Source organism: Sturnira hondurensis, unplaced genomic scaffold (genome assembly GCF_014824575.4).
Source record: "Sturnira hondurensis isolate 20B ecotype Veracruz unplaced genomic scaffold, ASM1482457v3 Scaffold0001074, whole genome shotgun sequence".
NCBI classification, from domain to species: Eukaryota; Metazoa; Chordata; class Mammalia; order Chiroptera; family Phyllostomidae; genus Sturnira; species Sturnira hondurensis.
In genome coordinates, this window is record NW_028073705.1 from 973,028 (window position 1) to 989,242 (window position 16,215).

The 16,215-nt window shown below is 36.8% G+C and overlaps 1 protein-coding gene across 1 annotated transcript; it reads left to right on the forward strand.

Moving 5' to 3' along the window:
• The first annotated feature begins 12,525 nt into the window (after nt 1-12,525).
• Nucleotides 12,526-13,458, forward strand: LOC118996591 (acidic leucine-rich nuclear phosphoprotein 32 family member E-like). Its single transcript, XM_037060085.1, has one exon. It carries the CDS (start codon nt 13,044-13,046, stop codon nt 13,359-13,361), a length of 318 nt encoding a protein of 105 aa, XP_036915980.1. The 5' UTR covers nt 12,526-13,043; the 3' UTR covers nt 13,362-13,458.
• Nucleotides 13,459-16,215: the final 2,757 nt, after the last annotated feature.

The following is a 16,215-nucleotide window of genomic DNA, read 5'->3' on the forward strand; positions in this document are numbered from 1 at the left end:
TGTAGTATCAGTTTTAAAATCTATTTTGTAAGATATAAGTACTGCTACACCAACTTTTTTTCTTTTCCATTTCCATGAAATATCTTTTTCTAACCCTTTATTTTTGATGTGTGTGTATCTTTTGATCTGAGATCACTCTCTTGGAGCACATATATGAGTATTGTTTTCTTATCCATCCAGCTACCCCCCCTGTCTTTTGATCAGAGCATTTAAGCCATTTACATTTAAGGTGATTATTGATAGAAACATATGTAGTGCCACTTTATTAGTAGATTGTTTTTTCTCTGTTTATTTATTTTTTCTTTCTCCTTTGCTTAAAACAATCCCTTTAACATTTGTTGCAAAACTGATTTGGTGTTACTGAATTCCATTAGCTTTTTCTTGTCTGTGAAGCTCCTTATTCTCCTTCAATTTTAAATGATAGCCTTGCTGGGTAAGGTAGCATTGGTTGTAGGTTTTCACTTTTCATCACCTTGAATGTTTCATGCCACTGCCTTTTGGACTGAAATGTTTCTCTTGAGTAAGCAGATGCCAGTCTATGTGGTACTCCCTTACAGGTGATTGACTACTTTTCTCTTGCAGCTTTTCCAATTCTTTCCTTGTCTTTAAGCCTTGTCATTTAAATTATGATGTGTCCCAGTGTAGACCTCTTTGGGTCCTACTTGTTTAGGACTCTCTGAGTTTCCCAGACTTGTATGACTTTTTCCTTCACCAGATTAGGGAAGTTTGCAGTCATTTCTTTAAATAGGTTCTCAATCCTTTGCTTACTCTCTTCTCCTTCTGGTATTCCATGATGGAGATGTTGTTCTCATCTAACCTATTGTTTATTCCTTCCGATGCATTATTTATCTCAGATATTGCATTCTTTATTTCTGACTGGTTCTTTTATGTTTCCTATGTCGTTTTTCATGCTCTTGGGTATCCGTATAATCATTACTTTAAACACTCTATCTGATAAATTGCTTGCCTCCATTTCATTTAGTTCTCTGGAGAATTCTCTTATTCTTTCAGTTGAGGTCTGTTTCTTTGTCTTCCTATTTTGCCTGCTTCTTTGTATTTTCCACCTTAGAGGTTAAACTAACCAGCCATCAGACTTTCATGTGTTAATCTAATCGAGGTGTAATCAGTGGTCTGGCTTAAGTACCATGTGGTGGGACAGAGTAATTTCTGTGGGCTGGGCTATTGTGTCCCCTCAGGCTGATGCCAGTTGGAGAGGAATGCTTTGCTTGAGAAAGATGGTTTCTACAGCATGAGGAATGACTCAGTACAGGGATCCTGGTAACTCTTCCTTCATATCTTTCCCCAGAGCCACTATCCCCAGACTCCTCAAGCATCTTTAGTTCACTCTGCCTTCCCTCTGCCTGGGCCCAGGGTAAATGGCTGCAAACAAAATTTTATGCATTGGCCCTTTAAGAGGCTCTCTGCATCTTCAGCCATCTCTCCCTGGCAGAGAGAAACCCATAGCTGGATGTTATCTGGATTTCTTTCTGGCTCTGGAGCTATAGGCTGTGGAGCCCATTTTGGGGTTTAGATCCCACACTTCTCAGGGGGAACCCCCTAGCCACTGATATATTTCTAGGACTTCACCTGCCACCCGTGGGAGACCAGCCAGCCTTCTCACACCTCCTATACTCCCTACCTGTCTAGCTATGGTGAAGAGGTTTCCTCTGGCTGTCCTTCATTATTATGCTTCTCTCTACCTAGTGTTCAGTTGGTTATTTTGGATGATTTTTCTACAATTTATTTATTATTCCAGATTGGTCCTGGGAAGAGGTGAATGTAGTTTCCACTTACTCTTCCACCATGTTTGATCTCCCAACAAGTTTTCTTAAGGCTTTGATCTCTTGAGACATTTACCATAATATAATACAAATGGTCCATGGAAAAACAAATTCTCATTCATTGCTATTTCCTTTGAATTTAGCATGAGAATTCATTGAATTCCCTAATACAGAGGTTACTTAATAACAAAGTGAGAAGAATGCATGACTTAAAGATACAATTCTAAGTAGAAGTATCTGGGTTGTTACAGTGGATTACACTTACTATCCACTTTGGTGGATAAACACACATAGTTAGGGCAGAGTTGAAACACATATAGTTGTCTTAAAACACACACAGTCAGGGCAGAGTTGAAAAATGGGAGCTGGATTAAAGGACATTTTTCCTGTGTTTTCTAGTAAAGTGAAAAATTCTACATGATAAGATTTATGATCTATAAAAAGGTTACATTTATGGAGAAATGATAACACCAAGAACTTTCTTTATCATTTTTTATTTAATTATTTAAAGCTTTATGACACAGTTCCTAAGCCAGATTTTTTTTTAAAATGATGATTCCCCTGTCCTGTCTTCTTTTGTGCACAGGACACCAAGTTACATTTGACTTCTCATACTTCCTCATTCTCTGAAGTGCACTACTAGCTCTATAAACATGGGAGAATAAATATTAGTTTATGAGGCCATGTTCCTCTACTGGTTGAAAAATAGCATGTAATAAAAAATACAAGAATGTAATATTAAAAATGATAGGTCACTATGCCCTCTTATTGTGAGTATATATCTAATTCTCATGCAAAGAGACTACTTTCTCAGAAAAATGTGTGCTGTGTAATACCACTTGTTTATATGATATATTTCCACCTCTCAAATTTAACAATATATCTCAAGTGACTCTTGCCTCACCAGTAAAATGTTCCAGACTTATTTACCACTATGACAAAAAATAACAACAAGAAGGAACCAGAGGGCTCCTTGCTATTCTAAGAATTACATATGATCCAATATCAATAAAATGTTTGTGGGTTCTCCTCTTGTTTGAGACCCCAGCCTCTAATGAGCTCCTCAGAATTACATTAGAAAATGTTTATTGGTGATTTTGAAAGAAAAGGAAATCTTTGTGAGGGAGTTAAAAAAAGTCAATTGTGGTCTTACACAAATAATCAATACTCAGTGTGCAAATTGTTACTCCAAAATCCTGACTCTATTCATGTATTTTTAGTAGCAATCAAAATGTGGCATTCACTGTGTCTCAAACCTTACATCTACACCCTGAAAGGAAGAAAAAGAGTAACTAGCATGGATGGTATATGAGTTGAAACAGTCTTTTAAAGCTATAAAATTCAGGCTTTTGGAGGGAAGATGGCAATGGAATAGGATGGAGCAGATTTCATCTCCCCCTACACATGGGAGAAAAACCTGGCTGATCTACGGAGGAACAGAGCAAACAGCCAACAGTTCCCCAACATACATAAAAATAAGAGACCAGCCCTGGCTGGTGTAGCTCAGTGGATTGAGCACAAGCCTGCGAACCACATGATTGCCATTCTATTCCCAGTCAGGGCACATGCCTGGGTTGCAGGCCTGTTCCCAGCAGGGAACTCACGAGAGGCAACATACATTGATGTTTCTCTCCTTCCCTCCCTCTCTAAAGATAAATAAATAAAATCTTTTAAAAAAGAGACCAAAAATTATAGTGAACACTGAAAAAACAGACGGTAAGGAGATGGCTGCAGGATAGTAGGGTCCCAGGGACCAGCTAGGAGACAGGGGCAGCTGCAGCCTTGGCAGACTCCTTGGGAGCCTCGGGCCTGCCGCAGGGTCCTTGGGAGAGACGAGACCCTGGGTCATCAGTTCCCTCCCTCCCCGTCCAAGCAAGGTTTGGGCAAAGCTGGGAGAGACCTGGTTGCTTGAGGTTGCAGAGAGGGTAATAAACACAAAGATGTTGTGATCACCCTCGGAGTCTGTGGTCGCCAGCTTGGGAGAATTGAGAGGCACAGTGTTGGGCTCCAACTCCAATAGTCACCAGTTTGGCTAGAGAATTGGACTTTGCTGGGCAGGCTTAAGTGGAAGGAATCTCTCAAAAAGTAATTGTTTGGGGGATCCTCCTGCGACAGCCGCTTGGCCTAATCCCCACCCAGCCTGGCAGTGATCCCGAGGTTGGGCAGAAGGCCTTGCATTCCCCCATAGGACTGGGAAGGGTCTGCAGGTCTGCCTGCAGTGCCCAGGCAGCCTGGCTGGGTGCAGACGCCCTGACCCCAGCCCATGGCAATGACTCCTGGGGAAAGAGTGCTCTGAAGAGGACATAGATATGCTGCATGGGGCATTGGGGAGAGGTGCCAGGCTACTTCTTGGGAGAGTACTCAAGAGACTGGCTGGGTACACATAAAGAAGGGAGAAAGGCCCTCAGTCTGCTGCAGCCAGCGAGACCAGAAAAACTGGTTTGGCCAACTGGAAACCAACAAGGTGTGTGTGGGGTTGTTTTTGTTTTTTGTTTTAAGTAATCTTTTATTTTTTTTTTTATTTTTTTTTTATTTAATTATTTTTCAAGTACAGTTTTCTGTCTATTACTCCCAATTCCTTCTTCCTTTCTTTCCAAATGTATTGCTTCTTCTTCCCTTCTCCTGCCTGTTTTTTTTCACCCACAAGTAAGACAAAAAACTTGGAACTGTGAAAAGACCAGAGTTGGACCCAAAGAGGGGGCATCCCAATAGTAGAGACAGAGAGACAAATCTCACTTTGCTATAGCAGAGAAAATTCAAGTTACTGCATATTTATATTATTTTTTCATTTTTCTTACATCTTTTATTTTAATAGTATCTTTGTATTCCTCCTCTTTCTGTATACTCTTCTTTGTTTGGCGGTTATATTCTATCATTTGACAGGTTTCCCCTGTTCTCTCCTCCACAGTGTATTGCAAATTTTTTACTCTTCACATCACTTGTGTTCCTTTAGCATACTACTCAAAGTTCTATACCCCCATTCATGTTATCCAGATCACATAGAGTCTGTCATATGATTGTTGCTCTAATATTATTGTAAATAATAGCTGTTCTATACTATTGTAAATACTTCTCAACACCCCTCCCAGATCTTAGCCCACCTCACAGTTTCCTGAACTCTATTACTGTAGTGGTTAACTTTATTCTCTCACACACTAAACCTATTTATCTTTTATCTTTTATTCTCACCTTACCTCAGAATCTGAACTCCCACAACCTCACTGCTTTCTAGATCCAACTTACAAGCCTTCCCTCCTCAAGAAGAGTCTTATCTTCTGTCCATCCTTTCTTAAAAGTGATTAGTTGGGTTGAAGATTACAGTTAACACTATACATAGCCTAAAGATCTTCTATCTTTTCTCTAACAGTTGCTACTGTAAATATCATAGAATACTCTCTTGCTGTCATAAACCATTTTGCCTCCCTCTCCAACTGATCACAAAAAAAGAGTAGGTGGAAGTGGTGAACACCAGGATACCCACTGGAAAAGGAAACCCAACAACAAAGGAACCACCAACAGATAACAACAGAAGAAGGCGAAGGAGGGACTGGAAACCACACAAACCTCAAACCAAGACCTATCTGGAAATACAACTAAATAGTGGAGAAACTACCCAGTACAAACAACTGAACAAGAGCAAAAGAGAATTCTCAAAACCTTGTACACATGGAAGAACTAGCTTCAACACAATCTGCCCTCACTAGTGCAACAAATTAAAATGGGTGGTGGACAGAGGGACCATCAGTTAACCAGATGGTGAGAAGAACCCACAAAAGAAATACCCCAAAACAAGCAAAGCCCAAGGACAAACACAGAGCCAACTTAAAGGACAGGCCAAGACCAGTGAGCTTCGTAGATCAAGGGGACTATACCAACAAAGCTCACAGGTATTATGCCACAGAAGTTCACACCATAAACCCAGAAAGCCAGAACAAATCAATTTAAGAAGCTGAAGCTACCCTGGCTGGTGTAGCTCAGTGTATTGAGTGTGAGCTTGCGAACCAGATGATTGAGGTTCGATTCCCAGTTAGGGCACATGCCTGGGTTGCAGGCCAGTTCCCAGCAGGGGCCAGTTCCCAGCAGGGGATGCAGGAGAAGCAACCATACATTGATGTTTCTCTTCCTCTCTCCTTCCCTTTCCCTCTAAAGATAAATAAATAAAATATTTTTTTTAAAAAAAGAAGCTGAAGCTAACAAGAAGAGTCTCACAAACAATGGGAAGACAAAGAAACAATCCCCAAAAGAAAGGAAAGGAGGAACAGTCAGAAAGAATGCTAGATAAAATAGAGGCAAGTCACCTATCAGATATTGAATTCAAAGCACTGGTTATCAGGAAGTTCAAAGAGCTCACAATGAACTATCAGAAACTACAAGGGAACTATAATGAACTCAGTGGAAACTATACCAACATGAAAAATGAAATAGAAACCATCAGCAAAGGCGAAGAGGAAATGAAGAATACAATTTCTGAACTGAAGACCACAGTGGAAGAAATCCCAATCAGGATTGATGAAGCAGAAGATCGGATCACTGAGTTGGAGGACAAAGTAGAAAAAAACTCCCAGAAAGGGCAAGAAAAGGAAAAGAGACTCAGAAAGAATGAAGAGGGATTAAAAGAAATGCAGGACAATATGAAACATAATAATATCTGAATAATAGGGATACCAGAAGAAGAAGAGCAAGGGATAGAAAATCATTTTGAAAATGTAATGATGGAAAACTTCTCTAATTTGATGAGAGAAAAAGTCACACAAATCCAGTAAACACAGAGAGTCCCAGTCAGGAGGAACCCAAAGAGGCCCACTTCAAGACACATCATCATTAAAATGGCAAAATTTCAAGATAAAGAGAGAATCTTAAAGGCAGCAAGGGAGAACAAGGAAGTAACATACAAGGGAGCCCCAATAAGGTTAGCTGCTGACTTCTCAAAGGAAATGCTCCAAGCAAGAAGACAATAGTAAGATATATTTCAAGTAATGACAACTGGAGGCCTGCAACCAAACCTACTTTACCCAGCAAGGCTCTCAATCAAGACAGAAGGCCAAATAAAGAGCTTCCAAGACAAAAGAGTAAAAAATACACCTTGACTAAACCAGCTCTGCAACAGATGGTAAAAGGACTGCTTTAAGGAAAGGAAGGAAAAGAGAGAGACAGAGAAGAACACAGGTACAAAAACGGCAATGAACAAGTACCTATCAATAATAACCTTAAATGTAAATGGATTAAATGCTCCAATCAAAAGACATAGAATAGCTGAATGGATAAGAAAGCATGACCCACACATGCACTGCCTACAAGAGACCTACCTCAGGACAAAAGACCTACACAGACTAAAAGCGAGGGGCTGGAAACAAATTTTCCAAGCAAATAGACAAGAAAAAAAAAGCTGGGGTAGCAATTCTCATATCAGACAAAATAGACTTCAAAAAAAGGGCCATAAAGAGAGACCCAGAAGGTCATTTCATAATACTCAAAGGAAGAATCCACCAAGAAGACATTAACATCATAAATATATATGCACCCAACATAGAAGCACCCAAATATATAAAGAAAATCTTAGAGAACTTCAAGAGAAATATTGACAGCAACACAATTATAGTAGGGGATTTTAACACCCTACTGTCTAAAATGGACAGATCTTCAAAACAAAATATCAACAAAGATATTGCAGCATTAAATGACACCCTAGATGAAATGGACCTAATTGATATATATTAAGCCCTTCATCCCAAAGAAACTAAATACACATTCTTTTCAAATGTACATGGAAGATTTTGAAAGATAGACCACATGATAGGACACAAAACAAGCCTCAACAAAATCAAGAAAATTGAAATCATGCCAAGCATTTTCTTTGACCACAAGGGACTGAAGCTGGAAACCAACCCCAAAGGAAAAAAACCAAAACACCCAAAATTATGGAGATTGAATATCATGCTATTAGACAAGGAATGGGTCAAAAAGGCAATTAAGGAAGAAATCAAAAAGTTTCTGGAAACAAATGAAAATAAACTCACAACAACCTAAAACTTATGGGATACAGCGAAGGCAGTCCTGAGAGGGCAGTTCATAGCAATACAGGCTTACCTAAAGAAGATAGAAACATTTTAAACAAACAACCTAACCCTATACCTAGAGGAACAACAACAAAGACAGCCCAGAGAAAGTAGAAGGAAGGAAATAACCAAGATCAGAGCAGAATTAAATGACATACAGACTAAAAGCACAATTCTAATGATCAGTGAACCCAGGAACTGGTTCTTTGAAAAGATAAACAAAATTGACAAACCTTTAACCAGGCTCATCAAGAGAAAAAGAGAGAGGACCCAAATAAACACATCAGAAATGAAACAGGAGAGATTACAACTGACACCACAGAAATGCAAATGATTGTAAGAAATTACTATGAAGAATTCTATGCCAAGAAATTTGAAAACCTAAATGAAATGGACAAATTTCTAGAAAAATATAATCTTCCAAAACTCAGTGAAGAAGAAGCAGAAAGCCTGAACAGACCAATAACAGCAAATGAAATTGAAGCAGTAATCAAAACTCTCCCATCACACAAAAGCCCTGGACCAGATGGTTTCACAGGAGAATTCTACAAAGCATTTAAGCAAGAGCTAACCTCTATTCTTCACAGACTATTCCAAAAAATCCAAAATGATGGAAGACTCCCAAACTCTTTTTATTAAGCTAGCATCATCCTAATTTTAAAACCAGATAAAGACACAACAAAGAAGTAAAACTTCAGGCCAATATCGCTGATTAACATAGATGCTAAAATCCTTAATAAAGTATTGGCAAACCACATCCAAAAATACATGAAAAAAATCATACACCATGACCAAATGAGATTCGTCTCAGGGATGCAAGGATGGTTCAATATCCACAAATCAGTAAATGTAATACATCACATAAGCAAAAGCAAGGACAAAATCACATGATCATATCAATAGATGTGAAAAAAACCTTTTGATAAGGTACAACACCCATTTATGATAAAAACTCTCAGCAAAGTGGGAGTAGAGAGAGCATTCCTCAATATAATAAAGGCCATATATGAGAGACCTACAGCCAACATCATACTCAACAGGCAAACACTAAATTTTTTTCCACTAAGATCTGGAATAAGACAAGATTGTCCACATTCACCACTTCTATTCAATATAGTATTGGAAGTTCTAGCCACGGTGATTAGACAAGAAAAGGAAATAAAAGGCATCCAAAATGGAAAGGAGGAAACAACACTGTCATTGTTTGGAGATGACATGATAGTGTAGATTGAAAATCCTATAGACGCTACCAAAAAACTGCTTGAGCTAATAAATGAATTTGGGAAAACAGCAGCATATAAAGTCAATATCTAGAAATCAAAGGCATTTTTGTATACTAACAATGAAACAGCAGAAGCAGAAATCAAGAAAAAAAATTCTATTTGATATAGCAAAAAGAAAAATAAAATATTTGGGAATAAAGCTAACCAAGGAGGTAAAAGACCTGTATACAGAAAACTACACAACACTGAAGAAAGAAATCAAGGAAGACACAAACAAATGGAAACATATACTGTGTTCATGGGTTGAAAAAATTAACATCATCAAAATGTCCATACTACCCAAAGCAATTTACAGATTCAATTCAATACCTATTAAAGTACCAATGACATATTTCAAAGACATAGAACAAACACTTCAAAAACTTATATGGAACCATAAATGACCCCAAATAGCAGCTGCAATTTTGAGAAAGAAGAACAAAGTACGAGGGATCACATTACCTGATACCAAACTGTATTACAAGGCCGCTGTAATCAAAAGAGCCTGGTACTGGCATAAAAACAGGCACATAGACCAACGGAACAGAACAGAGAGCCCAGAAATAAACCAGAGTCTCTACAGGCAATTATATTCGACAAAGGGGGCAGTACATAAAATGGAGTAAAAATAGCCTCTTCAACAAATGGTGTTGGGAGAACTGGACAGCTACCTGCAAAAAAAAAAAAAAAAGAAAGAAAAGAAACTCGAGCACCAATTTACACCATACATAAAAACAAATTCAAGGTGGATAAAAGACTTACATATAAGCCATGACACCATTAAAGTTTTAGAGGAGAACATTGGCAGAAAAATCTCAGCTCTTTCGCACAGCAACATTTTTACTGATATGTCTCCTAGAGCAAGGGACATAAGAGAAAGAACAAACAAATAGGATCTCATCAATATAAAAAGCTTCTGCACAGTTAAAGAAAACTGTTAAAATAAAAACAGAACCAACTGAATAGGAAAACATATTTGCCAATGATACCTCAGACAAGGGTTTAATCTCCAAAATATACAAAGAACTCACAGGACTTCACTCTAAGAAGAAAACTAACCCAATTAAAAAGTGGGCAAAGGACTTGAACAGACACTTCTCCAAGGAGGACATACAGAGGATCCAGAGACACATGAAAAAATGCTCAATATTGCTAGCTATCAGAGAGATGCAAATTAAAACTACAATGAGATACCACTTTACACTGGTCAGAATGGCCATCATAAACAAAGCAACAAACAACAAGTGTTGGAGAGGTTGTGGGGAAAAGGTGAGTCTAATCCACTGTTGGTGGGATTACAGACTGGTACAACCACTATGGAAAACAGTATGGAATTTTCTCAGAAAACTAAAAATGGATCTGCCTTTTGACCCAGCAATTCCATTGTTAGGATTATATCCTAAGAACCCTGAAACACCAGTCCAAAAGAACCTATGCACTCCATTGTTCATAGCAGCACAATTTACAATAGCCAAGAGTTGGAAGCAACCTAGTTGCCCGTCAGTAAATGAACGGATCCAAAAACTGTGGTACATTTACACAATGGGATTCTATGCAGCAGAAAGAAAGAAGGAGCTCCTACCCTTTGCAACAGCATGGATTGAACTGGAAAGCATTATACTGAGTGAAATAAGCCAGGTGGTGAAAAACAAATACCATATGATCTCACCTTTAACAGGAACCAAAACAATGAAACAAACAAGCAAGCCAAATATAACCAAAGACACTGAAATAGAGAACAGGCTGACAGTGACCAGAGGGGAGAGGGGAGTGAATTTCAAGAGAAATGGGAAGGGTTTACAGGAACAAGTATAAAGGACACATGGACAAAAACTAAGGGGGGTGGAAATGGGAGGGAGGTGGGGAACAGTGTGGGGGGTGGGCTGGGATGGGAGTAAAAGACAGAAAGCTGTACTTGAACAATAGTTAAATAAAAAGAAAAAGAAAATACATCAATAAAGTAAAAAAAATAAAAAATTAAAAAAACCTGTGAGACTGAATATAATTATGTTCAGATAATTCGCTTCCCTCTGGAAATAACCATCCACTTGCAAAATTGTCACCAACTTATTGTATCAGGAACAGTCTTTTCTTTCATATTAACTGTCTGATTTTTTTTCTTATTAAAGATGGAAAACAATCAGCCTTATATGTTCTGGGCTCAAAAGTAAGAAAATTGTACTTATTGGAATAGCTCCTTCAAATTACCTAAATTTCCAAAGCATTATCTTTTAAACCATAAAAATTTAATAATACATAAATTGTTAAATTTGGAAAAATATTTTAGTTATAGTTGACATACAATATTATATTAGTTTCAGGTTAATTTTTATATGAAATAGTTGAAATTTATAGAAATAATATATCTACATTTTATTATGTAATATTTTTTCAAGATTTTATTTATTTATCTTTAGAGGGGAAAGGAAGGAGAGAGGGAGTAAAACATCAATGTATGGTTTCCTCTTATACATCCCCTGCTGGGAACTGGCCTGCAACCCAGGCATGTCCCCTGACTGAGAATCGAACTGCTATCTTCTAGTTCTCAGGCCCACGCTAAATCCACTGAGCTACACCAGCCAGGGCTTATTATTTAATATTTTAAAATGTTGATACCATCATATTTGCTTTAGATCTCTGTTTTTTAAGTAAAAAAACTCACGATTCTCCCTATTTACCCATCCCCAGAGATCATACAACATATATAAATATCAGCTATGGATATACATCTCTTTATATCTAATATGTCCATAACTAATATATGTCTGTGTTTATATAGAATGATAGAATACTATTTTAACTTTACATGGATGAGATCATACTGAATTTAAACCTTTGCAACTTGCTTTTCCTCACATTATTTTTTTCAGAATTATTTGTGAATATGTGAACATCTGGCTCATTTTTAATTGTCATATAGTTCCACATATAAAGTACATCTACCTTCTTGTTCCAGAACATTTAGAAGTTCTTTTTTTTCTGGACAACCATCTTCCTGTATCCATCTCATTTGTACATAGTAGACATATGCATTTACCGTACAGTATTGGTGTATCCTGCCTGCCATAGAATAGGTACTAGGGAAAATATTTGTTCTCTAAATTAAACTGTGAAAGTTTTTATTTCCTTCTTGTCAATAGAGTTTTGTGTTTTGTTTTGTTGTTATTGTTAAGTGTGCCTCTGTCCTTTTCCCCTGGTTTTTTCTATGAGCATACCTATGGGAATGTGGCTTTACCAATTTCATCTCAATCAAGTGTTATTGTGTCTAAACAGTGAGGAAAGACAAAGGAAATGGGGCAAAGACAAAGAAGAAAGAATGAAAGACAAAAGAAGGGATTATTTACAATTCTTAGCCTCTAACATTAAATTGGTGACCACAATGTCAGGTACAATGTTAACACTTTCAGGATTTATCTCAAGTCAGATGAACCTACCTTCAAATGCAGCCAGGATCCAAATCACCTCTCGCAAGAGCATAAAGAATATCGTGGTATCCTCAGAAAGAGCAGAAGGTGACACAGGGACACAGTGAGTCCTTGTACTTGCCATTATGTCAATGGGGAAATTGAGGGTCTGAATGAGACTTTAAAAAAGCTAGAGTTTCTGAGAATGGTTAATGTAGAGCTAAGTTCACTGGCCTGGCTTCCCAACTTAAATAAACTTTGAAAGTTGGAACTTATTAACAAAGAATTTCTGAAGGCTTGGAAGTTCTCACAGAGAAGTCCTAATCTTACCCACTTCAGTCTGAGTGGGAACAAAACCAAAAATGTCAATGCACTAGAAACTCTGCAAAATCTTAAAAATCTGAAGTCTTGACTTGTTTAACTGTAAGATCACAATCCTAGAAGATTATAGAGAGAGTGTTTTTGAACTGCTGCAGCAAATCTCATGATGAGATGGATTTGATCAGGAGGGTAATGAAGCACCAGACTTGAGAGTGGAGGATGATGTGGATGGAGATGAAGATGATGAAGAAGAAGTTGAATATGGTCTACCTGAAGCATATGAGGGAAAAAAAGGAGGAAGAAGAGGAGGATGAGGATGAAGATGAAGCAGGCTTAGAATTAGGAGAGGGAGAAGAGGAAGTGGGCCTCTCATACTTAATGAGAGAGGAAATTCAGGATGAAAGAGATGATGATGACTATGTTGAAGAAGGAGAAGAAAAAAAGAAGAAAGTCTTTGAGAGGAAAAGCAGAAATGAAATGCAGAAGATGATGGAGCAGAAGAAGATGGAGCAGAAGAAGATGACTAGATTATTCTAAGACCAGATTCCCTTAATTCCTGGGTATGTAATAAAGTGATCAAATCTTCCTTGTTGCTTCATGTATAATAGCTATCTTTAGAGAATATAATGTAGAACTTTTTCCTATAAAAACTTTTATAGGAAAGTTTTTTCTATAAAAAAGAAAATTCTTTCTATATATAACTTTTGATAGGAAAAAATTATACATTCCAAATAAGACTTTTTTTTTTGCCTTACCATTTCAAATAAGACTTTACTAGTCTGCTAATGATCATATTGTATGGAGAGAAAAACTTCCATTAACCCCATTGTGAAATTCCCTAGCAGTTTATTTACAATCTTAATATTTCTCATACAAGCTTACTGTATTAGTCAGTTTTAGCCCATAATTAAAACATGATTTTTTTATACAGGAAAAAGATTATTTATTTCCAGTTAAATATTTTTTAGAGTCTGGTACTTTTAAAATGGAAGCTATCAAAAATCCTCAAGTAAACATATATTTGTACTTTCTGGTAGATTTTAGGGGTGATTTGTGAGTATTTTGTCTAGATGTGCTAAATAAATCTTTGTTGAATAATTGAATGCATAAACAAAATAATAAAATTTGTAGAGGTTACATGGTCATTTGACTTAGAAGCATTTTAGCATTTTTAGCAGTCCTCTGTCATCTACTAGAATGTTTAATTTCAATATTTAGACCTCCTGTAATTGAAAACAAAAGTCTAAAAACAAATGAAAGATCAGAATTAACAGAGAGCATCAGTTCTCAAGAATTATTAAAATTAAAGCCTCTTGTTAAGGTTCCCAGATTTTTTAGGATTCTAAAAAATAAATGTGCACTTCCTTAAAATTGTAAGAGCTATGTGTCTTAGAGTTTAGACTATTCTCAAAATCTGTTGTTTTGTTACTCTAAGAGATGAAAGCTTTTTCTTGGTCAGTAATATTTTTTGTATATTATTGTGGGCTGAGCCACTTGACACCACTAAAAAAATGTAACTTTGAAAAATTCAAGAGAAAAAGCAATTATTTCGAGCTGGCAGAGCCTTTCCTGGGTTTAATTCTCTTTTAAATTATTTATTCCCTTCAAGATACCGGAAATGATTGGACTGTAAATAATCTTAGTACTTGCCAAATGTATTTTTTTATGAAAAGATTAATAAGTATTGAGAATTTTCTTTGGTCTCTCTTGCAAGCAATACTCTGGACATTTCTGAAGGTCAAGTTTGTAGGGTTCCCACCCCCCTCATCTTTATTTTTGTTGTATTTAATTGAGTTCCACTCAGATAAGATTTGTGGCAAGTTTAGCTTTTATCAGACTTCTGTGTCTAAGTATAAGACCTCAGAAATTAGAGTTTCTGTCAGAAATTTTTGCACATAATACTTAGAACTGCTGCTGGGCGTCACCACACTATTATTTATAGGCTTTATGTATGTGTGAAGACAGTGAAGAAATGCTTTTCAATCTTAGTCACATATGTTTCACAGTAGAATTTTTTTCCTGGTAGTACTAATATTCCCAATATAATATTACTAGTACTATTTTCTAACAGTAGTGTATGATTTTTATTAATGTCCATCTGATGCTAGATGCATGGGTCGCCTTGGCTTCTCACTTGGCTTATTTGTTAAGTGTGATGGAATTTCAACAAACTACATACTCTTTGCTCTGGTAAATTTTACTTTGGAAAGCCAAAGTAGCTGCTTTGTCCACCTGCTTGCCTCCAATTTGCTGCATCAGGACTCAGCTCAGATTATAACGAGATCAGCAGCCTTTCCTTCCTTTCTCTCCCTTCTGTTGCAGACTCCTGCTCTCATGAGCTGGATTAGAGTTGCTGGGTTCTGACACCATCCAAGAAAATCAACCTTCAGTGGAAAACGAGGAAATGTGTCCCATAATTTGCCTACTGACATCCTTCTACATTTTCTGTTTCTTTTATTTTATATCAATGTCCAGAGGTTTTTAAAAGTAAGAAAATGAAAGAAGGAAAAAAGAAAAGAAAGATAATTAGACCAACAATGGCTTGGCAGAAATAAGACTAGTCATGCTGTTGGATTATAAATTTTTTAAGTAGGATTTGAGAAAATATCTGTTAAAATTCAAAATAAAATGGAGAAGAATGAGAAAATAAATGTGGTTTTTAACTCAGATTAGAAGGTCAGAAAATTCATTTTAAGTAAATTGAAACCTGAATTTGGATTTTTTTTACCACAGATATAACCATGAAAGATTTAAAGATTTCAGTGCATTATTTCAGAAACTATTGAAGACAAAATGAGGTTAACAAGTTAGGCAGAAAACAAAGCTAATGTGGTGGGGACTTAGAAAACTGAGAGATTTCAGTGTGCTCTTAATTTTTGAGACATAGACATAAATAAGTAAGCACAAAGTCTCAAGGATGCTTGTGAAAGAGACAAAATTAATATAGGAAAGCCTCTCTAATTTGGGTGAACTAAGGAGAGGACACTTGTTGGAATTATGTAATGATTAATTTCAAGGACAGTTATACACTCTCAAGTAAATACAGTAATATAAGCTGTGGCTAATAACAGCCTCAACCAAACAACAACAGAAACCTCTATATTGCTTCATGAATTCCTAATTTTCCCTTAGTAATTTTACTCTGTGACGATCCACAATGAGAGGAATTACAAAAGTTTGGCCTTTTACCCTCCTACTTGCATTAATTTAGAAAATTGCATTAATTTAGAAAACAGTGGATTCACCTAAAGTCAGGGGTAAACTTTCTTTGAATATAGGTCTCCTAATATGTACTTATCTGACATATTCATTACTATTGAAATTGAAAGGATGCTTTAACATTACAAGTGTATTGGTGGTAAAACCCAGAAAGATGATTTACAAATACTAC